Source organism: Amblyomma maculatum, chromosome 6 (genome assembly GCF_055883805.1).
Source record: "Amblyomma maculatum isolate TAMU_Amacu chromosome 6, ASM5588380v1, whole genome shotgun sequence".
Lineage (NCBI taxonomy): Eukaryota > Metazoa > Arthropoda > Arachnida > Ixodida > Ixodidae > Amblyomma > Amblyomma maculatum.
The window spans coordinates 142,176,008-142,201,238 of NC_139349.1; the positions used below are offsets into that span (position 1 = coordinate 142,176,008).

The 25,231-nt window shown below is 42.0% G+C and overlaps 1 protein-coding gene across 1 annotated transcript; it reads right to left on the minus strand.

Annotated features, from left to right (window-relative positions):
- Positions 1-1,037: 1,037 nt before the first annotated feature.
- On the minus strand, positions 1,038-24,504 carry LOC146186921 (uncharacterized). Its single transcript, XM_084608144.1, has 10 exons — positions 24,373-24,504; positions 22,618-22,725; positions 20,717-20,787; positions 18,143-18,319; positions 17,635-17,728; positions 17,109-17,276; positions 9,044-9,256; positions 8,805-8,915; positions 1,539-1,691; positions 1,038-1,304 (listed from the first exon to the last, which is right to left on the minus strand). Exons 1-10 carry the CDS (start codon positions 24,502-24,504, stop codon positions 1,038-1,040), a joined length of 1,494 nt encoding a protein of 497 aa, XP_084464270.1.
- Positions 24,505-25,231: the final 727 nt, after the last annotated feature.

A 25,231-nucleotide genomic window follows, 5' to 3' on the forward strand; every position in this document is an offset into this window, starting at 1 on the left:
TAGTTCAGGTTATAATTTGTAAGAAAATCACAGCACGTAACAATAACCTGTAATCTTTGCATGTCAGCCTGACTAACAATGCTGGTGAATGACTAGAACAATGCACTGAAGTCTGGTACTAGACTGTCAGTATGTGATGCACAAAAGGAAAAGAAAGCATGTTCAGGATAACCAGGGAACAGAAACAAGTATAAGGAGTCTTGCATTATTAAAAGATGTTTCAAGGATAATGTAAATGTAGTTCTCTGAAAACTTCTTGGCAACAAAGCAGCTTAATGTGCATCATATTAAAGAAAATCTTGGATAATGTAAATGCTTCTCCCAGGAAACCTCTATGGCAACAAAGCCGCTTAAGTAATTGAAGTTGCATGCCATATTTAACAAAACTTCAGCGAAAATTCCTTAAATATCAACATTTACATTAGTCAACATTACAACTTATCACTGTACTTTTACAACATATTATTGGATCACATTGCACAAAAAACAGACGAAGCACAAACAGAAACAGCACTGAAAGTGAATACCTTCACCGAAATTGAGATGATGAGGAGGCAAGCCTTAGACAGAAAATATTGCAGCACTCTGGTCAGTGAGTGTTATGTTTTATTTCATATTGTCTCGGATGCAGACGAGCAGCAACAACCGATTAGGCAGCCTGCAGTCACCAACATACTTCGGTGTCTCCTTCCCATGAGGGAACCACACCGTTGGGAAGAACTCATGCCATTTGCAAGAACTCATGCAGATGAGGTTAAGAAGTTTGCAGGGGTCAAGTGGATGTAGCTAGCACAGGACCAGGTTAAGTGGAGGCGTATGGTAGAGGCCTTCACCCTGCAGTGGGTATAGCCTGGCTGAAGATGATGACAAGGAATTATTTAACCAAAATTAGGTGCATGTGATTCTTTAAAAACAATGTTAATTGTAAAACTATGACAGTAGCCGAGTTGTACGTAAAATGCAGCAGAAACTCCAAATGTCCTTTGTGAGACAAAAAAAAAAAAACCTGACTAGACATAAAAAGCAGGTCCACAAATTCATTGTATACTGGCTTTGAAAAAATTGATCAATTCAAGGGCCTTGACACGAGGTTTGGTTTGTGTCAGGCCTAGAAATCCGTGTTCCAAGAACGTAAGTATTCGGTGTGCTTTTTGCGGATACTCGATATGGAACACCCAAAATGCTGCAAATAGGCAGCATATGCCTCCCAGACATGATGATGCCTCTGTGATGAGAACTTGGTCCACGTAGAGCGCCACTTTCCCTTCAGTTGTGCGCAGGCATGGCGTCAGTGGCACCTCATTCTGTGGAGTTAACAAAGATTAATTATACATCACTACACTGCTCACAGATGCAAAGAATTCTTCCTGCTGTGTTAACGTTTCATACATTACATTCATGCAGTAGTCTACACTACCCACATATTTGTACCTAACATTCTGTACACTTCTGAGAAAGGGAATACATTTGTGCTAGACTAACTAAAACACTAATATAGAACACCAATAATTAGTTTTATGCATACATGACTTGCTCACCTCAGCTAAGAGGACGTTTAATGGGTCCCCACACCGGTTTGCCAAAAATTTCAGCAATCCTAAGATGGTTTCCTCTGCAAACATTTCAAAAGCAACCTCATTAAAATGCAAAAGGATGCCTAAAATATAGTTCAGCACAAGCAAAATATTGAGCTTTACAAAAAAGCAAAGCAATGGCTACTTTTAAATACTATTAGACCTTTGCGCATCATTGCTGCGAACAGATTTATTATGTTCCCCTTTAAAACACCCACTCCGAAGTCCATCGGAGCAAGTACCACAAAAAGCCACATGGTAGGCATTGCCCAGTCCTAGTCCAGCTAGACCTTAGGGCCAAGACTGATAATACCTTTTGAGCCAGAGATTGGGCATGAAAGTCACTGGTTCTATGCTCATTATTTATTATACTGACTACTCTGGCTATTGTATTGGTCAGTATAGACCTTCTTGGCTACTTTGACTATCTTGTCCATATTAGTGATGACACTGCCCGTCTTATCCCTTAGTGCAGACATTTGATTTTTGATATGCCTAATTTCCTCTTCACCACTTGAAGGCTACCACCGTTCTCCAGAGCATGCTCGATTTTCTCCATGTTATACTTCTTTATGTCAAACACTGCACTTGATTAGCTTTGATAGCTCTGCCAGTTATATCCTGTCTGTTGAGTTGGAGGCTTTCACACTTTGGCACTTCTTAATTAATCTTTTGTCTGCTTAATATCAATCTTTTGTCGGCTTAATAATTTACTGGCACCATCTCTAACTATCCTACCGCCTACTTCTGCCACGCACTCAATAATGATATCTCTGAAAGTGTCGTGAATTGCTTCTGCTAAGGTCGTCTTTCTCAGTTAAAGCTGAATATCTATTATGTAGCGAGACCCTGAATTCCTCTACCTTTTCTCTCACCACTAATTCATTGATGGACTTCTTCCTTACCAATATGTTTCGTTCCCTCTTCAAATATAGACTAATTTGGGACCTTACAATCCTGTGGTCACTGCATCGCACATTTCCGAATACTTCTACATCTTGCATAATGGCGGGGGTTGAACACAGTATGAAGTCAATTTCATTTTTAGTCGCCCCGTTAGGGCTTTTCCATGTCCACTTCCGGTTCTTCCATTTGCTGAAGAAGGTATTCATGATTTTTAAGTTATTGCACTCTGCAAACTCAACTAGTAACTCCCCCTTGCTATTCCTAGAACCCATGCCATAGTTCTTCACTGCCTGGTCTCCAGCCTACTTTTTCTCTACCTTGGCATTGAAGTCACCCATTAGTGCAGTATACTGCATATTTATTTTTCCCGTTGCCAGTTCTACATCTTTGTAGAAGCTTAATTTCGAGTGCCTGTTGATCATGACTACATGTAGGCACGTATACTTCTACAACCTTCAGTTTATACTGCTCATTAATCTTAATTACAATGTGCCATTCTCTCATTAACACTGTAGAATCCATCTATATTACCAGCTATATGCTTATTGACAAGAAACCCCAGTTCTCGGCTCTCGGGCAAACTTGATAACACAATACATGTCTGCCCTTGAGTACAGTATGTACCTCATTTGGTTTTGCGACCTCATTAAGCCCTGTGATACCACAATTTCATGCCCACTAGTTCCTTGAAGAGCACTAGTAAACTAGCCTCACTAGCAAGGGTTCTAGCACTGAACAGCCACGGTCAGTTTCAATTGGCGGCCTGTCTGGAGACAGAAATTCTTAGCACCCTCCTCTGCGTCACAGGTCCGTCCACAGCCGTGGTGAGTTGCTCTGCAGCCGCTGGGGACTGGAAGTCGGGTTTGTAGAATATTCATGGATGGTTGTGGCCCATTACTACACAAGGATGGCCAAATCCAGCTCTTGTGAGGGAATGTATTTTCCTTAAGTGTTCACTGGAATCAGTTCGCACACGACACCTCCTTATGCAATTCCAAAACTAGAAAACGTTTCAAGTCAGCTAGATTTACTTTTAATTTGCATGCATCTAAACCAGCAAGCCAGATTTAAACTGAAATCGCTAACTGAACACATGAGATTATTCTTAGTATGAGCTTTTGATCTTGCACTGCCTGCTATTTTTATTCTTTTCTTCATACATGTTGCATGCATTTTTTTCGTTTTTCTTTTAAATGCATATGTTTGCATTCATGCCTCTTTAAATGGCACTAAGTATGATGTCACTGGGTATCTTAATTACACATCTTGCTATGTAAACTTTTGGAGGACAAAAAACTGGGCGAGCTGGTTTCGATACAGATCAGACATAACCCAACAGCGCAAAAAACATGGACGCAGAGTAGAAGTGAGCCAACACACTCAGCGTTGTCTCACTTCTACCCTGTGTCCATGTTTTTTGTGCTGTTAGACCATGTCTGATTTGTGTTGCTATGTAAATGCTGAACCATTGCAATGTCTGGCTCAGCATGAGGTGCACAGATCGTTGTCCTTTCTTCATTTTGATTCTCATTGTTGGCTAGTGTGATACTCTGTCTTTTTGTTTAAGCATGATGCTTGCTGGCATTGCCTTGTCCACATTTTCCTTATATCACTCCCTGAGAGATTTATTTCCCTTAATGTACATTTATTGTAACACCCACTGCTACTAAACATCCTTTCTACAAAGACTGGCAGTAATTCCTAAAATAAAATACATAAATTGATGCTTCTTACTTGATCTGTTAGACTCCTACTCTCAAAATTAAGATAGCCATTTTTTTACAGCTCAATGCACTGTTAGCACATTGATTTTATTGCTGCTTCTTTATCTCTTAAATCTGTTTATTGATTTTATTTATACATTTTACACATTGGGATATGAATATGCTATTTAGGTGGTTCGAATCCCAGTGCCCTGGAATTCTCCACTGGATTAAAAAAATATCCACGTGTCGATGGAATTGCTAACAGGTTTGGGGTGCGACCTGATGCCTGTGAATACCTCCAGCAGCGGACTTTCTCACCAGAGCACGTGTTGGCCACTCTGGTGCAGCAATTGGCCACAACCTCCTATTAATGTTCTAATAAACCCCTCGCCCTCAATCACCAGCGGCTGCGGAACAACTGACCATGGCGGCAGTCATATCTGTGACGCAGCGGGGGTGGTAAGAATTTCTGGCTCCAGACAGGCCGCCATTGGAAACTGACCTTGGCAGTGTTTAATGGCAGTGTAAGTGTTTAATGCTAGAACCCTAGCTAGTGAAGGTAGTTTAGCAGTGTTGTTAGAGGAATTAGAGGGTATGAAATGGGATATCATAAGGGTTAGTGAGGTTAGAAGGCCAAATGAGGCTTATACTTGAAGGAATCATTTTGTTAGAGGTAAAAACATGGACACAAAGAACACAATACACAAGGGACACCTGCTAGACTGCAACTAGTTTTCACTGTACACATACATGACATATATATATGACAATCAATAGCACACGCAGGTGCCTCGTCATTCACACATGGTCTCACCCCCCCCCATCACTCTCTTTCCTTCGTGACATGCAATCACGAAGATAAATAATTTCTTTTCCTGTCAACGCAAGGGAAGAGGTGCTAACACACGTCACCCGTCTTGTCAATTTGATAGGCTTCATTAATTTCTCTTTCTTTTTTTCTGGGCCCCCACATACATCACGGACGTAGCATCACATACTGGAAAACAATCTTGGCAACTCTTGCACTGCTTCTGACCTTCCGGCCAGTGATTGAACAGCTCTGTGGTGCTCTCTTAGGCGGTCATACACACCTTCCAGTTTGGCCAATATATACTTTGCCACAGGCAAGCGGGATAGTGTACACGACTCCCGTTCTACATGTCGCAAATTTAGTTCGGTGTTTTTTGCTGCAGCACTATCCCGCTTGCCTGTGGCAAAGTATATATTGGCCAAACTGGAAGGTGTGTGAATGACCGCATAAGAGAGTGCTGTACGGCTGTTCAATCACTGGCCGGAGGGTCGGAATTGGTGAAGCAGTGCTAGAATTGCAAAGATTGTTTTCCAGTATGTGATGCTACGTTCGTGATGTATGTGGGGGCCCAGAAAAAAGAAAGGGAAATTATTGAAGCCTATCAAATTGACAAGGCGGGCGGCGTATGTTAGCACCCCTTCCCTTGTGTTGACAGGAAAAGGAATTATTTATCTTCGCGATTGCATGTCACAAAGGAAAAAGAGTAACGGGGAGGGGGGGGGGGGGGTGAGATTATGTGTGAATGACGAGGCACCTGCGTGTGCTATTGATTGTCATATGTATATATCATGTATGTGTACAGTAAAAACTAGTTGCAGTCTAGCGGGTGTCCCTTGTGTATCGTGTTCTTTGTGTCCGTGTTTTTACCGCTAACAAAATGATTCCTTCAAGGAATTACCAACTAGCCCAACTTGAAGCTTTAATGAGGCATATACTGTACTGAAGGGCGGGCATGTACTGTGTTGTCAAGGTTTACCGGAGATACGAGAACAAGGAGTGGGTTTCCTTGTCAATAAGGATAGCTGGTAATATAAATATGAATTCTATAGCGCAAATGAGAGGCCGGCAGGCATCGTAATTAAGCTTAATAAGCGGTATAAACTGAAGATTGTAGAAGTATACGCGCCTACATGTAGTCATGATCATCAGGCAGTCGAAAGCTTCTACGAAGATCTAGAATTGGCAATGGGGAAAGTAAAAACACAGTATACTTATACTGATGGGCAACTTCAATGCCAAAGTAGGCAGAAAGCAAGTTGGAGACCAGGCAGTGGGCAACTGTGGTGTTGGGTTAAGGAACAGCAGGTGGGAGGTATCAGTTAGTTGAATTTTCTGAACGCAATAACTTACGAATCATGAATACCTTGGTCAGTAAATGAAAGAACCGCAAGTGGACATGGAAAAGCCCTAACAGGGAGACAGAATGAAATTGACTTCATACTCTGTTCTAACCCTGGAATTGTGAAATTGTATAAAACTGAACTGTCATTTTAGAGACAGCATTACTGAGTACACGGTATACAAGTAGGCGGTAGAATAGTTAGATAGGGTACCAGTAAACTATATCTAAAGAGACGAAAGATTTGATTAGAAAACACTAAAGTAGGAAAATCTCCTACCCAACAGACTGGATAGAACTGGCAGAGATATCAAAGCTAATCAATAAGTGCAAGGTGGCCGACATAAGGAAGTATAACAAGGAGAAATTGAGCATGCTCTCAACAATGGTCACAGCCTGAAAACGGTAGAGGAAATTAGGCAGACAAAAATCATGTATTCATTGAGGGAGAAGGCGGGCAATGTCATTACTAACTGAAGGGAATAACGGCGCAGAAACGCGGGCCAAAGAAGGAAGACAACACGGCCATTTTTTTTAGACAACAGTGCCCGTGTTGTCTTCGTTCTTTGTCTCTCGTCTCTGCGGTTATTCCCTTCAGTATGTACCAACTAGCTCAACTCTCCGTGTCATTACTAACATGGACAAGAAAATCACGGTAGCCGAAGAGTTCTATACAGACCACTTCAGTAGCCAAAGTAGTCGGGAGAAAAATGAGATTGGCTGCAGTGAAGAGCAATCAGACGTTCTGCCAGTAATGAAGGAACAGGTTAAGAAAGCCTTAAAGGACATTAAAAGAGGGAAAGCTGCTGAGGAGGATAAGATAACTACACATTTGTTGAAGGACGGAGGGGGTATCATGCTAGAAAAACTGGCCCCCCATACGCAATTCCTGATGATTCGAAAGTACCGGAATCATGGAAGAATGCTAAGATCATCTTATTTCATAAGAAAGGGGCGCTAAGACTTGAAAAATTACATATCAATCAGATTACTATGTGCTAACTGTATACGTTACGTACAAGGTATTTACTAAAGCAATTGCAAACAGGATCCGGACAACCTTAGACTTTAATCAACCAAATGATCAAGCAGGATTTTGGAAAGGGTACCCTACTATCTATCATATCCAAACCGTCAACAATATCAACCAAGTGATAAAAAATTGCCCAAAATATAAACAGCCCCATACAGCATTCATTGAATACTAGAAATCATTTAGCTCGGTCGAAACCACAGCAGACATTGCGAGATCAGAGTGCAGTTGAGGCATATGTGAAAGCACTAGAGTGGCTGCACAGCAACCATTGTTTGCATAAAGGAAGTGATAAAATTCCACTTAAGAAATGTGTTAGGCAAAGAGACACAATCTCTGCAGTGTTTAGAGAGTGCATTCAAAGTAATGAAATGGGAGCAGTTAGGCATCAGGGTCAATGGAGAATATCTCAGTAATCTGCAATTTGCTGATGATATTGTATTGTTAAGATCAGGGGAACCACTGCAACTAATGATTAATAATCTAGACAGGAGAAGCAGAAAGGTAGGCCTAAAGATCAATATGCAGAAGAAGGTAATGTTGAACAACAGCCTGGGAGAGGAACAGCAGTCTAAAATAGTTAGCGAAGTACTGGAAGTCGTAGGCAAATGTCTACTTAGGAAAGGACCACAGATCCAGACCACGAAAGGGAAATAACAAGGAGAATAAAATTGGGATGGAGCGCAATTAGAAGGTACTCACACATTATGACTAGCAGCTTACCGGTATCACTCAAGAGGAAAGTGTATAACAGTTATTGCATCCTACCAGTACTATATCCCTATGAGGCTGAAACATGGAAGTTAATGAAAAGGGCTGTACTCATGTTGAGGACAACATAGAGAGCTATGGAATGAAAAATGGTAGGTATGACGTTAAGCATTAGGAAGCGTGCAGAGTGGGTCAGAGAAATAACTTGAGTTACTGACATTCTAGTGGTAATCAAGAAGAAGAAATGGGCATGGGCAGGACATGTAGTGCGAAGAGAGGATAACCAATGGTCGAAACGAGTAACAAATGAGATACCAAGGGAAGGAAAGCATAGCAAGGGACGGCAGAAAATTAGGTGGGTGGATGAGGTTAAGAAGAATGCAGGGGTCAAGTGTATGCAGCTAGCACAGGACCGGATAAATTGGAAGAAAATGGGGAAGGCCTTCGCCCTGCAGTGTGTATAGTCTGGCTGATGATAATAATTTAGGTGCTCTTAAGAGTACTTTAACTTCGCATATCTTATATTCAAAATATTACTGAAAGTTCATCCAATTCCCTATTACAGTGAAACTGATCTTAGCCCAAACGAGGCTCATCTCCTGGGAAAATTTTCAAGTGCGGCGCAATACACCACCCACGATAAAAAGTGGTCCATTACCAGCATTGCTAGAAACGAAGTATCGACAGGCAGATTATTACCTGGGGGCGTCTGTGTAAATATTGCCACTTCACGTTCATTGCCACACTTGAGGATGGCATTGCAGAGGTTGTTGAAGCCAGTTTGCATGCAGTCCTTGATGGATTTTTGAAACACGATGTCAAATTCCATTAGCAACTGAAAGAGTATGAAAATTCCATTAGCAACTGAAAGAGTATGAAAATTCCATTATAGCTAGGCAAAGAGAAAGGAGCATGTTTCATTCAGTAAGGATCAGTTTGCATGCAAGTCTGCAAAATACATACCGTTGCCTCAAAACAAAGAAAAGGGAATGTTGCAACTGCTTCCAACAGCGACATTCCCTTTAGCTGCTCATGCCTCTCAATAGCTGTAGCACGCAGACGGATTTCCAGGGCACGATCATCACATGTGGCCCTTAAGGCAGTATCCATAAGCCACTCCTTGTGACTAGCTAGTGAATCGGGTGTCTCTCCATACACAATCAGGTGTCTGTAGTCCTGCAGTGGGATGGTGCAGTATAAATGCTCTCAGCACAAGAAAATAGTTTCAGCAAGTAGAATTAAGCCAATATAGCTGTGCTCAAGCAATGGATGACTAACCAGTAAGTGCCATCATCTAACAATATTCACTTGTTTAGTTTCACATATCTTTAATTAAAGAGGAAAAACATATACAGACACAAGGATGACGTACAAGACTGAGTGCCGCTTACAACTGCTTTATTCGGAGTCAGAGTAAATATATATAGAGTCATCATACCCGCAAAATACACCATCGTGCTGCAGGTATGATACGATGAGATAATGAATGGGTGAAATATAGTTGCTCTCGGTCTTATACAGTGGCATGGATGTGTCACCGATGCACATGCTTCTCTTTCGCTAGCCTTGGTATTTTTACTTAATTTGCTGACGGAATCCTTGCATCAGTAAAACATGGCTCATAGTAGTGTTATAGGCAGGACCCTATATGCTTGAGTAAATTTGGGCCATCTTTTTCTTGCTCAGTATTTCTTTTGTGCCCCCAGATTTGCTCATTCGTGCAGTGACCTAGCTGTTTGTCCTATGTAGGAGTGGCCACAGGAGAGAAAGATTTCATATACACCCTTTCGGTGCACTTAATAGATGGTCGCCGATGCTCGATACTACAAACTTTTTCTTCTCCTCTTCTTCAGATGTGACAGCAAAGGCTTCTGAGCTCCCTTGGGGCTTTAAAGACAGCCATGCCTGCTTGCATGCTTCTTTAAACTGTGGGCCAGTTGCTGTACGGAGGGCACCACTGCAGGTCTCACCCCTTCATCTTGAAGAGCATCTATCCCTTGTTCTTACTGCTTTTCTCATTTTCTGCAGGAGCCTTTCTATGACTCTGGCAACAAGCTAATTGGAGAAGCTACCTGAAGACAGCCTAGCAGCTTGGTTTTGAAAACATAACTGCACCTTGTGAGCGCATAATTTCCTGTGGGTGCATTCTAGACAAAGTGAAGCTATCCCCCTTTTTATTAGGTTTGAATAAGCATAGTCATATGACAGAATTATTCTCCTTTTTTTGCATGCGAAACTTCGTCCATATGACTGCTCATTGCAAGATAATAAAAATGAGGATTGTATATAATTTGAAAATTAAAACCACAGCAAACACAGGACCGAGAGAGGCGAGAACACATATCATTTTGCCTAGAACGCATGCACATGAAATGTGCCCTCACACGATGCAATTAAGTTTTCAAAACCAATCTGCCAGGCTTTCCTCAGGTGGATTCTCTGATTAGCTTGTTGCCAAAGTCATGGAAAGATTCCTACAGAAAATGAGAGAGGCAGTTAGAACAAGGGTCAGATGCTCCTCAAGAGGAGGTGGCAATTGCTGCAGTTGTGCCCTACTTACAACAGTTAGCCCAAGGTTTGAGGAAGTACACAAGCAGTCATGCCTGTCTTTTCAGCCCCAAGGAAGTTCAGAAGCCTTTGCTGTCACATCAGAAGAGGAAGAAGAAAAGAGTGCACCAGAAAAAATTAAGCAACCAAAAGGTTGGTATAGCACATCTTTCTCTTCTGTAGCCACTCATACATGGGACATACAGGGCACTGCATGAATGAGCAAACCAGGGAGTATGAAAGAAACTCTGAGCAAGATAAAAAGGGCCGGATTTAATCAAATATATGAGGTCCTGCTAATCACTCTTTTATGAGCCATGTTTTGCTGATGTACGGATTCCATCAGCAAGTAAAAATACCGAAGGTAGCGAAAGAGAAGCATGTGTGTCAGTGACACATCCACGCCACCGTATAGCACCAACAGAAACTATTTCACCTGCTCATTATCATATCGCATCATACCTGCAGCACGATGGTGTTTCTTGTGTGTACGATATGACTATATATTTGTGCATTACTTTGCCTCCAAATAAAGCAATTGTCAGTGACACTCAGTCCTGTATACGTTCCTTATGTCTGTACATTTTGCACCTCTAATGAAAGTTGAGCAATAACCAACTAGTCGAACAAGGCAGTTTTTGTTTCACAAAACTTGAGCATACATCAACTGCACTTGAAACTACAAAAATGACGAGCCACTTGCCATGGAAGTATATAATAACTATGGAATTCTTGTCTGTGCACGTAGATTGCAACCTACCTACTGTCCTACCTGCAGTCTGTGCAGATAAATTGCACAGAAAGGTGGGCATTATATTATGTACATGATAGAGCTCTAAGATTATTTAATCAACTTTTTAAATTTTGCCTTTAGAGGCCAAAATTATGTCAGATATTGAAGGCTGTCAACATAAAAAGTAGAGTCCAGTTTTTAAGTTTGCTTTATTAGAAGTGGTTTGAAATATTTAACACTGAGCATACAAATTTTTTTAGCTGGTAAAGTCCACTGTCTGCTATGCACTTTATTAAAACAGCATCACTCTGCTTTTTAGTACAATAAATATCGAGGCTGTTTGTCTAATTTATGCTACAGAAACAGTTAGCATGAATTCTGAAACAATACTACAGACAGCAACACCATTTTAAATATGTGCAATTGCCGGAAACCAACTTTATGAGCTAAAAAAGGTATTTTTTTTTTTTACATATTTCAAAATGCGTTGCCGGTAAAGAAAATTTCAGAGCTGGACTCAGCTTCTATGCTGACAGGCTTCAATTTATTATTATAATGTTTTCTCTTAATGAAAAAGCAAAATGATTGATTACTTAATTTTAACCAATTGTTTAATCACTCAGCTTTATCACATACAACATCCACCTTGCTGTACTGCAGACTGGAGTGACATATCTCTCGCAGGATTTAAAATAATGGCCTCTAACTAGTTAAAAAACACCTAGCATAAGAAAGCACACTCTTGTACTTGCTATGAAATTTTGCTACAGTGCAACAAGGCAGAACAAAGGACCCATTTACAGCTTGATTACTGAAACAATGTACACAATCTTTCCAGCTAGAAACCATGCCTTTCCAGCTGAAAAAAGCTATTCCAGTTGAAATGACACGTATCTTTAGCTGGATTATTGAGTTGGAAATCATGTCCAGCTGGAACGTTCCGATTTCCTTGGAAAATTTACACCTCTAGGCAAGCTGCTGGAATGGGTATGCTTGAGGAAAGTTTACAGAGTGTCCATTTTCATCTGCGTAAGCATAAGTCTGCCATGTGGAACATAATATTTTCTTTCTCCACTACGAGAACGCTCTGCCACATTAATTTCCTCTCCAAGATTTGATTTGCAAACATGAGCAGGACAATTAAGAACTATAGCCTGCCATAAAGGAAAAAAAGCAGGGGTTGTGATAGACAAATATGAAGATAGAGAATACACAAAAGTGATGAAATAATAAAATATTCAACCAAGTACTTTCTGCACTTGACAGCATGCCATGACAGCATACCCTGGAGAAATAGCAATAAGATCAAAAATCCATATTTGCAATGGCAAACAAAATTTCATCAAAAAGGTAAAAAGCGAAAAACAGCAGTCTTGCATCAGAGTCTATTGAGCAATAACGGATATATATTTTGATTACCAGTATGTAGTTTTTTTGGGTAGCAGCAGTTTTGTTTTCTGTAAATCCGCTTTCTGTTGAACCACCGTGTGCTCGTGTTTGTGTGGGCTCTCGGCATGAAATGAAGATTTCTAGGAACAATGCAGACTACTGTCAGTGAGTTCATGACCATCAACATTCTGAGCAGATGGCCAACCAGGACTCCCACAGGTGACACAGGTGACAATGCCTGCCTTGGATCTGCCCTTCAAGATAGAACTGACCTCGCTATCTCTTGGTCAAAGAAGTACATGCATATACAGGCCATGGCAAAGCAAGCTATGAGGTTATCACAAAGCTACCTGTAGCTCTCACTTCCGTATATATCTTGACGACTGGTAAGGCACCTGTGGAGCAGAAGCTAATGAAAAGTGTGCCGGAAAGCAGCTAACGAGCTTATACACATTTTCATGGTAAATCGCTCTACTGAGTTGTATAAGGTTTTTAGAGTGAATGATCTACAAATGCATCACAAGACTCCTTGAGAACAGAAATTAGCACTCCTAAGAAATGAGTGTGCCAAAACAGGTCTGCAACTGGTAATGTCATCACCCTCATCTCATAACTTCAAGTGAACCATCATGCTGGTCGCATCACGTCAGCTGTCCTTCTTCACCACTTTTGAGAGCTTTTCACCATGCCGTACTTGCAGTGTTTGGCAATCTTGGATGAAGACAGAAGTTATAAGTAAATCGAAAACTACTGCTGCACCTTCCTATAATTTCACTCAGCCAAGGAAATGGCTGCCTACATGAAAATATTTGCATGAAGGACTGCTGCATCAGAAAAAGCCTTTTATACCACTAGAAGTATAAATATGAATTAAAACTTGCATGCCACATGCAGTGCTACTACAAGCTGCGCTGACTTTCTCAGCCTAAAAATACTTGCTCTGAAGACATCCACATGTCTTCATCAATGGCTCAACTTCACAGGAATCTCTCTTATTACCTTTATGTGCTCTCAACAGGCAAGATATATTACCATCACCTCTGGCGGAAAGCATCCTCCACGACAGCGGAGCTTCCTGGGATTCAAGAAGCTGCCTTCTATATCCTATGCTGAATGAAGCCCTATAGTCACTGAATTAACTTCAGCGACTTCAAAACAGTGCTACAGTATCGGTCAAACCTATTGAAGAAAACTAATCACCAGCCCGTTTCTCTTAACACAGGCTACCTACATCACCAGGCTATTATAGCAGGCCATTTATTACACTTCAGTGGATTACAACTCGCCATGGAATCATAGCGAATGACACTAATTAAGCAGCCCATAGATGTCAGAAGAATTGGAATTACACGCCAATTTAGTTCACGAATGCTGAGGCTTCACAAGTGGTTAAAAGTTTGCTTCTTTTGCTGCCAGTAGTGTCGCTAGGGTCACCCGCACCCGGTGCAGAGGCGTGCCCCCCCCCCCTTCCCTCTGTCCCTGCGTTGCGCCAAACTGAAACTTTCTACCTCCTCTGTCCTCATGGTTCGCTTTCAAATCAAGTTCGCTCTGCATCAGTGCGAGTGAATTGGCATTTTTTTCTTTTTAACACTCATATGCAGCGATCGTGCCCCATGACTGATACTTCAGGAAAACATCACATCAAAAGCACATATTTCCATAAAAGGCAGAAACACTAGCACGTGTAAGTTGTAAGGACATTCACTGAGCAAGCGGCTTAAGACAGGTGATTGCCCAGTACGTATGAGATCATAAGAACAAAGGGGCCTCCTGAACTATGCATTGCATAAGCATTCCATGCACTTCGTGCCTTTCGGCGTTTTTAAAGTGTGAGGCAGATGTGCAACTAGGCCGAGAAGTGAGAAAAGCACAGGATATAAATGAACAAGACAAAAAGTGCTGGAGAGAGACAGCCGGCGGTCCTCTCTTGGGAAAAGAGTGCACTGCACATACACCAAAATAGGCGATGCGGCGGCGCGGCTGCCGGCGGCCGTCGTCTAATGCTCCGGCACGCAGGGGTTTCCAATAGGTATCGGGTTAATGCTGGTGTTTGCAGGGCATACACACACATACAGTCTCGGCCATAATAATATGTACGGAGCAAACCTCGGAAGTAAGATATTTGTCACACGTAACCCAGCCAATATTAAGAAGTACCTCACATACATGTAAGCACAAGCTACTGGTGCGCACACATGTGGGCATGAGTAACCACTCTATCTTTTCCAAAGAAGGAATTAGAAAATTTCAAACACGAGAAGCGTGCTCCGTAGTATTATGGCCGCACCTGTACACAGGCCCGGTGCAATGTTAAAATGGCGTGGAGTCTCTGGCATAAACTTAGGAATGTGTCAGGCATTCTCACAACAGAATAATTCATTCCACGAGAAGATCACACTTGCCAATCAGTGATCCAGCAACACCAATGTGCGCCTTTTCGCGTCTTTACACAATAATTCATTTCGCCCCCCGCCCCTTCCTCCCTCTCACTGCCCAGCTGCACCCCCCCTGGGCGCTGCACCCCCCTGGGCGCTGCACCCGGTGCGGACCGTACCATCCCCTGCTGGGCCTCAGCACTATTTTATTTTTATTTTTCATCCAAAAGTACAGATGGTGCTCCTGCACCACACGGGCATTGCTATGACTAAGGAGTGAGTCTGCCAGTACTTTTCTCTTTTCAAAGAAACTAGCAGATATTCAGAATGCTTCAAGAGGTTTGACAATGTTGTCAAAAGCTGACACATCATATCTAGTGCAGTTCAGGTTAAGCTGCGTTATTGCCCAAAATCATCCTTTTATTAATTATCAGGTATAATAAAAGGCTATAGCTGAGTCCCTGACAAAAACGGGCTTCTTAGTACTTCTTAGAACCAGTTGGATTGCATTTTTTATTGCGAATATATTTAAGCACCGCCCTAATATAGCCACTCGAACTGGCAACAATCCTTACATCGGGGTCTTTACTATAGTTGTTGGTGATGATATGGCCTTAAAGATGCTGTGTAGTAATTAAATGACTACTTACTAAACAAATCTTCTTGCTTTATGGAAAAAAAGAACACTCAAAAGTACCTTCTATCCTTCTTACCATATTTTTGTGCATTTTTTTATTTATAAGATTTTTTCGCTTACATCGTGTGGAAGTACCTCTTTAGCATCACTACAATGTGGCTACAAATACAACTGAATTTGATTTTGTGTGAAAACCAATGCTTGCAAGAACATGGCACCAATTTCCACTCTTTAATATGCAGCGAGTTGGGCGTGTTGGTTCATATTTTTCAGAAAAATCAGCGCAGAAAAGACTTGGGCAAAGACTTTCTGTCATTTAAGAGGCAATAGAGAAGTGTGCACAACAGTTGAGCGCCCTCATGCTTCGCACTGCACATGCTGGGAACATTCAGCTGCTTTTTCCTTTCCCTACTTCTCGCTACACTTTTACTTTCTTATACCTTTTGAACGAGTCCTCCACTGCAGCATCTCTCATAGCCTGAGTCGCTTTGGGACGTTAAGACCTACGTACCAAACCATTCTGGACAGACTGTGCCGCCTTCTCACATTCGTAGCTAGCTTTACTTTTTTTCGCTACTCGATGTGTGCTTCGCCTCACAGCTTCAAAGCCCATGTAAAATTGAAATCTTCTCGGAGCTGCCTAGCCTACTTAAGCCATTAAAAAAACACGCGGTTTTATTTTTTTTTTAAATAAAAATTTGCCTCGTGATCCTAGGTTGCGTGCATGCGGTGATGTCATTTCGTGAAAAGAACATCACCGCAACAGGGACTTTACTGTAGCTGATTTTTCATCAAATATGTCTACTTAAAGGGACAAATGTACAGTCCTACTGTGCCACTGGTTTCTGGTTCTACTGTACCAGAAATTCCTGAGCACATTTTTAGAATTCACATTTGCCAACCAGGAATGTGAAATTTTGATTGCAGAACAAAGTATGAATATTTACAATATTTTGCTACAGGCAGTGCTATGTTAATGGCGAAATCAGCGCCCATGTTTCTTGTAGAAACAGCAAATTTCATAAATATTGCATGCCGAGTATTTATTAAAGGTGCGCATGATATAGGTTACAAAAATAAAAAAATTGCTTTAGTTCAGGAACTAGTCTTTTCATGGTGTGCTTAAATAAAACTGCCTTGATGTGTCATTATATTTTCTGCTAAATTAGCAACACTAGCCACAAGTCAAACTCAGGACCTCATGTGCAGTTAGTACAGTTTCTTGGCTAATGAGCTATTATAGCCAAAAATCATGAGGTAATGCATATTCATTGCCAGAATGATTTACCTATAGTAACATGAAAAAGCTAACACAAATCAGAAATGAGAAAACTGGAATAGACTTACAGACAGGCGACATAGCTTTTTGTTTGGCATGACTGGTCTGCTGCGTTCTCCATCTTTCTGCGATGTGTGGCGACTTTTCTTTTTAATAAGTTCCATTTCTTCTGACACAGTTTCTGCTTGTTTGCGTGTATTTTTGAACTTGTTTCGCAGTGCCTGAACCCAGGAATCCTGTGAAGATAGTAAAGGTGCAAAAATAACTGGATAATAAAATGGAGATAGTTATAAGGTAGTTAAGCATATCAAAAGAGGAAGCACCCAAAATTTTCTTCTTGCACTTGCCATAAGATTAATTTGCCATTCACTTCTTTTACTTGGCATCTCTCATTGTCTGAGTCGCTTTGGGATGTTAAAGCCCACAAATGAACTTGTTTTACCATAAATAAAAGGTAGAGCAGGTTAGCATTGCATGCTGCAATTAAATTTTTCTGTTTGAAGGTGTCAATCTCTTAGTCTATAATCAAGAATCAGTTTTGGAATAACAGGACTCTGCATCAGCAACACAAAAGTTGAAGTTCAGAGTGCTCACCAGGCCACTTCCACACTCAATTCTATCAATGAGATGTGGGTATTTTGCGACGAGGTGCTCTGCCGCCACACGATACAGATTCCGAGAGGGGTACCTACAACGAAATGAAACAGCAATTCGAAACAGTGACAATTAAGCATAAAAGTGTCTTCAAAGTAGAAAACTAAAATATATGCTAAACTAAAAGAGAACACTGCAAGTAAGCTCATTATCTATAATTGCAGCATTTTTTTTAGTTTCTTTGAAGTATTACCTTTGAAGGGCAAAAATGCCTTTCCTTGCTTCAAAATCACCCAACAAATATTTCACTTAAATGTGCGCATGGCTTGCATGAGCAGCTTTGTCTCACTCTCTCCTTGGTAAACATACATGAACACAATGCCCCATCCAGTATGTATTCTAAAATAAGGCAGTGCTACCTAATAAGTTGGGAGATTAACTATGGCTAAACTTGAATATGTCTCAAAGCATGTTCTGAAGCAAATTAGAATGTGAGGTCAGTATATACCATGCAATTCCAAAGCACTGCTGGAACAGCTTGGTGACTATGAATCGTCGCAGCTGTGGGCTGATAGGAGTTCTTCTCTGGAGCACTGACTCGTAAGGTTCAAAGCTGGGCAGCTTGAACTCTAAATAATCATGCGTTTTCTGAAGTGGCACAGTGTGGTATGACACCACTGGCAATCTGCAATGACAGAAAAGGTCATATAAACAATGCTGTGATCATTACGAAACGCAGTCTTGACTCAACTCACATGACTTTGGACTGTTCCAAATGTGCACCATCAGTTAATTTTAAAGTGGATTCCAGCAAAAATTATCAAGTCAATATTTATGTTTTCCTGGAAATTTAAGCAATAGTGATTGCAGGCAGTGTGGAGCTCTGCAGGAGGTCACCTGTGTTAAAACAAACATGCTGTGAACAGGGTGTTAACATGGAAACAGCTGATATAGCTGCCAATGTGGGAGCCATATTAAGCGATTGTGGATATGAAAATGAAAGCGTTCAATTAAATTCTTGCATAAGTGCAAAAGTTATATGAAAATATTGTTAACTGGCATACCCCTGATGATCACCCCATCTGCTTCAATTGTTCCTATGTTGGCCATATCCATCACTGCTGCAACCGCTGGTATGTTGTCCTGCCCATTCTACTATGTCAACCTCAGTGGAGTCTCTGCACCACACCGTCTCTGCGTCAACCCGACCCCCCCGCTGATCTTGCTCCAACTGGTCATGTTTCCAGCCAGTTGCTTTCCCCGCAACCCTGACGTTCCCGCTCTCCTCTTCCTTACTACAATTCTTCACCGTCCATGCCGGCCGCTTCTCAGAAAACTAGCCGATGCAGCTCCCACTTGGTTAACCCTGCCTCTGTTCAGCTTGACCCTGATAAGATTCGCGCTATGCATACTTTTCCTATGCCACATTCATCTAGTGATGTTCGCAGTTTTATCAGCTTGTGTTCTTATTTTTCACGCTTCGTCCAGAACTTCGCAGCCCTTGCTTGCCCTCTCACCACCCCGCTGAAAAAAGATGCACCTTTCTCTTAGGGCCTGGACCAAGCTGCAGCATTCTCCGAGCTTATATTGCTGCTCTCAACAATCCACCCGTCTTGGCCCATTTTAACCGTTCCGCCCCTACCAAACTCACACTGACACAAGTGGCCACAGCATTGGAGCTATCTTTGCTCAGCAACGCCACGGCCGCACAAGAGTGATTGCGTATATGCCAGCTGCCTATTATCTACGGTGAACAAAATTACTCTAGAGGGCACTTGTTGTGTAGAGGGCACTGCCTGGCACTTGTTTGGGCTATTACGAAATTCTACTCTAATTTGTTTGGGCGACCCTACCTACTGTCATCACAGACCACCATGCCTTGGGCTAGCTTTCTTCAGTCAAAGACCCTACTGGCCGTTTGGGGCGCTGGGCGTTACAGCTGCAAGAATGCACCTTTCCTGTCGTTTACAAGTCTGGTCGGCTTCACCAAGATGCAGACTGCTTGTCCTGCCACCCTGCCGATCCTCCTAGCTGTACGGATTGTGACATTGACGCATGCGTCGTGTCTTTACCGGTTTTTCCCCACATTACCATTATTTACTGCCATTGACATTATGCTACCATTTGTAACATTTGCCTACAACTCTTCTCATCCTGATGCCGCTGGCTACTCTCCCTTTTATCTGCTCTTTCACCGACACCCTTTACTCCCCTTCAATACATCATTACCCGGTACTGACGCCACCACCAGCACTTGCGCTCTTGATGCCATTGCCCACGCTAATGAAGCTCACCAGATTGCTCGCGACAGGCTCTTTGCCTCCCAAGGCTCCCAGGAATCCCGTTACAATAGTCGCCACCGCGATATGTACTATGCTTCCGGCTCTGTCATTCTGCTGTTGCTCCGATCCCACCGAGTGGGCTTGTGTGAAAAACTTCTCCCATGCTACACAACTGCCCTTACCTTATCTTGCGCTGAGTCACAGACATCATATACGAAATCACCCCTCTAAATGAGAAGTTTTATGTACCACTAGCCTCGGACATAGCGCACGTGACACACCTCAAACCGTATCATTCATGCTCTGCTTTGTCCATGAAGAACGCACCGGAACTGTACTTTTACGGAGGGGGTAACGTCAACATGGCATACCATGCTGACATTCAGCAAGTGAAAGATGAAGTCTCTTGGTTGGCTGACGAAGATGACGCAGAGTGGGTAGAGTTAAGCGGTGCCCATCGAGCCTGGACTAGTGTTACACGTACTACTCTGTGATTTTCACTCGTAACAATATGCTGCAGTTACTTCTCATGCTGGCCATGCCATAAAATTTGTGAGGTAAGCTTTAAAGATGACTCGAACAAATCAAGTACGGATGATACACGCAGAGAAGACTGCTACAGCTGGACTCATTGCTTCTGTCCCTCACTAATTCATAAATTTTCTAATTTCACTGACTAGATACAATCACGACTTCCCATGCATAGAATAAGCAGACAACTCTTTGCCAAAATTAAGGGTGAATTTCTAACAGTGAACATAACAGACTGCATTATTTCAACAAGTTGAGAAACTGCCTACCTTTCACTGTCCGGCAGGCTTCCACTTTGGTCGTCAGGAACACTGACAGCGGCACTTTGTGTACTTGCACACTGCATTAAATGAATGATAGTATGAATATAACTGCACTGACGAGAATATGGAACTTATGCAGCACGCTCTTTAGTGGTGTAAAATAGAAGCCACCTCCACTGACAGCACTTTATACATTAATGAATCTATGCATCTACCAGCAAAAAAAGCATGAAAATTTGTGTTTGCCTGAAATGAGAATAAGATTGCACATGGTAGTAGCCAATTATGATGACTGTAAAAGGCAACAGACAAAAAACTAAATGCAAAACAGTTGTCACAGGCTCAACAGAATGAGTCTCCTTGTCTTACAGCTATAGAATTAATTGGCTTACTTTGATGAATGTGAAGCCTAAGTTGATTTCCATGTATGCTGTCGTCGCAATATGCCTCTTGACTTGCCCCTGCTGACAGTAGTGGCTCTGTATTCCACTCGAGGCAACACCCTTTGCATTGCCTTCAATAATTTAAAAGATCATGCAGTACCATTATGAAAGTGCTGCTGCAGTCTATCATTGAGATAGTGGCTTTGATCACTGTCACATCTTGGCAGGAATTGCATTAACACCTCTTCTTGGGCTAGTGGGTGCATACTTGAATTGATGAAAAAATTTGTTGTGCCTTACAAATCCGCACACAACTCGAGGAACGTGGGCAACCGGCATGGCGTGAGTGTCATCTTTTCGGCTCATGACAAGCTGGGAAAATTGTGCCCCTGAATCTGCAACTCAACAAAGGGGGGTTGTCGGATAAACCGGCTCTCCATTTACAAAGTATTCTGTTGGTGTGGTCTACACTATTCCCTTAACGTGTGGAAAGCTTTATGTTGGCCAGTCGGACTGCTGTATCAATGGGACCATTCCCAAAATGTGTGAGAAGTAAAGGACAAGTATGCAGATTTGGTTGCGCATGCAATCAAGTGCAAGGGATGTGAGGCGCAGTCGAATGAGACGAAGATTCTTAAAAAGAGTAAGAACAAAATGGCACGCGTTAGTTTGGAGGCATTATACAAAAAAAAGTTTGGCAGTGTAGGTGTATCAGCACGCCTTCATTATCTCTTTTTGCCTCTGAATTCAAGTTTTTAGAAGCTGATACCTACTAACCAATATTTTTCTTTTGTTTTTCTGGGCTCATTCCTTGCATCTGCATTCTTAATGGTTGGCTTTGTTCATCCCTTCTTTCCCCTTGAACTCCACCTTATATAAGTGCGTCCTGAGTTGAATAAAATTTATACGAGTAGTGCCAGTCGGTATTTTTTTTTGTCTGCATGGTTCAGTACAATTAGTTCCCCATTTCAAGTATGGCAGGAACTGGTAAACCAAATTCATGGCTCAGATAGGCACGTACATTGCTGGTCTTACAAGCATCTCTGTGCTTTTTGCGACATGCTTGCACAAATAAATCAATTTGCAAGATAAAAACATGGATTGGATACCTTGCTTGCTACTGATTAGAGCCTTCAGATTATGGACCAGCTGGTACACAGAGAGCACAAACTCTGGCAAGGCTTCATTCTGAGCGACTCATGGTTCCTGCCTATACACCCTGTAACACAGCTTATACTTCAGTGGCGGATCAGCCACAATCTGAGGAAGAGGGGGAGGGGGGGGGGATGCAATCAGGTGAAATTTTTACATTTCACATCAAAACTTGCTCCTGTCTTATGTTGATGTGATTCCAAGAGAGCAGCTATCCCTCTTAAATAGTTTGGTATGGGAAGGAGACGCGTTCTTTGGATTTTGGTAGAATTCCTCCTTCAGTTCACCAGCCTTACAAAAATTTTGCAAGTATAAAATGTAAAGGTGAATTCTGAGCAAGACCACCATCAATAGTCTCAGTAAAATACTCACATCTGTTGCCGGCACCACCCTTTTCACCAGCTTCAGTTTTGCCTTATTTGGTACTGCTTGTTGTTCAAGGTCGATGTAGTCATCAAGTTCTTCATCATAGATTTGTATCTGCATTCATTGTAGTCAGTGCATAAACAGCTGATTAGGTCCCCTTTCTACAAAATAATAAAATATTTGTCCTACAGCAATGTAATGCATGTATAGACATTAACAATAAGGATTGAAACTGTAGTGCTCTTTTCAATCTGTTCATGTGGCCTTAATTGTCAGGATATTCAATATATTTACTCGAAAATTCAATGCCCAGCAGTGATGCAATGTAATCATGGACTGGCTGCAGTGCTGCATCCTGTTACAGTGAACCTTCTGACATCATAGTTTCTTTATTTCAACCCCAAAGAGTTAAGTGAATAAATGCATGCACTAAATAATAATTTACAAAACAATCATTAATATTCAATTAATATGATGCATTGCAAAGCATCTCAGATTTTTTTTTTATGGTTCCAGTGGAGATGTTTCAGCCTTATGGCCACAATTAATGACCCAGGTTAGATTCTGTTCAGGTTGTTTTTAAGAGGCGGAATACAAGGTATTTCAAATAATCAGCTGCTTGAAAACAATCAGCTGCACTGAATGAAAATTTATGCATTGTGAAGCTACACTTGTAAAACTTTCGTACAATGGGGACAGAATTATAAGCAGTTATCTCACCCAGATCTACAAACATTTTTAATGTGGCAGCTATAAATTTGTCCTTAAATTCAGTGCAATTTTGTTCAAAGTGAAAGGCACAAGTTCCAAAATTCAGTTTCAAATGTTTTATGAAAGCAATTTCAGTGTTCTAAAGCAGGGGCAAGTCGATTCTGCGATTGGTTATTGCAAGCTACAGCAGGGGAGCGGCAGGCGCGCGGCAGGAGGGGGGGGGGGGTATGTGGTTTGGTGACCACGAAAATTCTAGCACTGCATACTGCTGCCCCCGCCCTCCATTCGGCCCTTTTTCGTCATTTTTTTTCTCGATCGGCGACGTATACCCCCTCCGAAATATTAGTCTGATTACGCCATAGAGCTAAACAGGGCAATTAAGTAGGCAAACTGTAGTAGTTCCTTTTCGCCTAAAATAAAATAAAAACATTAAAAAATTATCACGTGATTATGAGTTCCCGCGTCGCATGTAAGTGCCCTTGCTAAAGAAAATTGATTGATCAAAGCCGCAACGAATAAACAAGCGGTGGTACAATGGAGCAGTGGTTCTGCGATAGATGAGTATTCGTGGACCGCGACAACGCTACGGAGACCTTTTCGCAGTTCAAAACGGCGTATCCTGCATAATGATACGTCCGCGCTCATCGCAAAGCGGTTATGACCTTGGTGTAGTTTATTCTTAAAAGCTTTGTGTAGCCGATTTCTTTCGGTCGAGTAACAGCGAGGCGCGGAGGACAAACACACCACGTGATAATTTTTAAACTTCGCGGGGTTTATTTTCGGCGCGAAAACAACCACCCTGAGAACTACGATAGTTACTTTCAGTGAAACGGCTTATATAAACACATCTTTACTTAACTCTTCTACAGTTTTGAGGAATTTTGAGCTAACTTTAATGATTCCAACGTTCGATAATTCGTATTTGCGAACTAGTACGAAGTAGCTAAGCGAGGACAAAGCAAATGTACAAAAATTTAACGGCGGGAAAGTTCCGACTCGTTCAAACGGGCTTTAATAGTAATGTCATAGATGCGATGCAAAGCCACTTACCAAAGTGTCGTCGGTGAAGGCGGCAAATGGTGACAAAGAGCTTAGCAACTCTTCGTAAGCGCCCGTTTCCAGTTGTATTTTCTTCCTCTCCCCTGTCGGGAGCACGACAAGGCAGACAAGTCTGTCTGCCATACCTCGAGTTGTGTATAAACTCTATGCCTCGAGTGGAGATTCGTAGTTGCGCTAATAAACAACACAATGGAAGAGATACGTGCTGACCGCGGTTCAGCCTATACCTCGCTCTGAATGACTGCGCGCCAAAAGTGGCAGACTCTAAAGCGGCGCCGCCTGCTGCCAGGGGAATCTCCATGCGAAATCAAAACTCAAAATCTGAAAACCAGCCTAGGTTTGTGAAAAATATCAGTCAGCAAGTTGAGCTTTGAATTGTTTTTCTCACTCTTCTTTTGAATGCCACATACCTTTCAATTAAGAATGTTGCAAATATTTAGTGAAGAAGAGAAAGGCGCTGTAATTGTCGCTTAGAGATTCAGTTCCAGTTTGCAACGGGCAGCGCCATTTAGCGCCTGCCACTAATTTTGGCGTGCAGTGCAGTCATTCAGAATGAGTCCAAGTATAGATGTAATATCTCACTCTCGGTAGAAACTTTTTGATATGGCAGCGCCCAGGGAGCCCAAAATGCACCGAGCGAGGGCGTTTCACCCTGCTCCGAGCGTCGTATTTCGATCGTTGTCGGTACCAGCTGTTAGTATAATAAAACGTACTACATACATTGGACAAAGTCAAGGTCCTCTCCGTTCGGATACACCTCTCTCTCGCATGTCTGTCCTGCTCGATATCGTGCACCTCAAGGTTTTGGTTCAGACCCTGTTCAATTTTATATGAACTAATGTCATTTTTC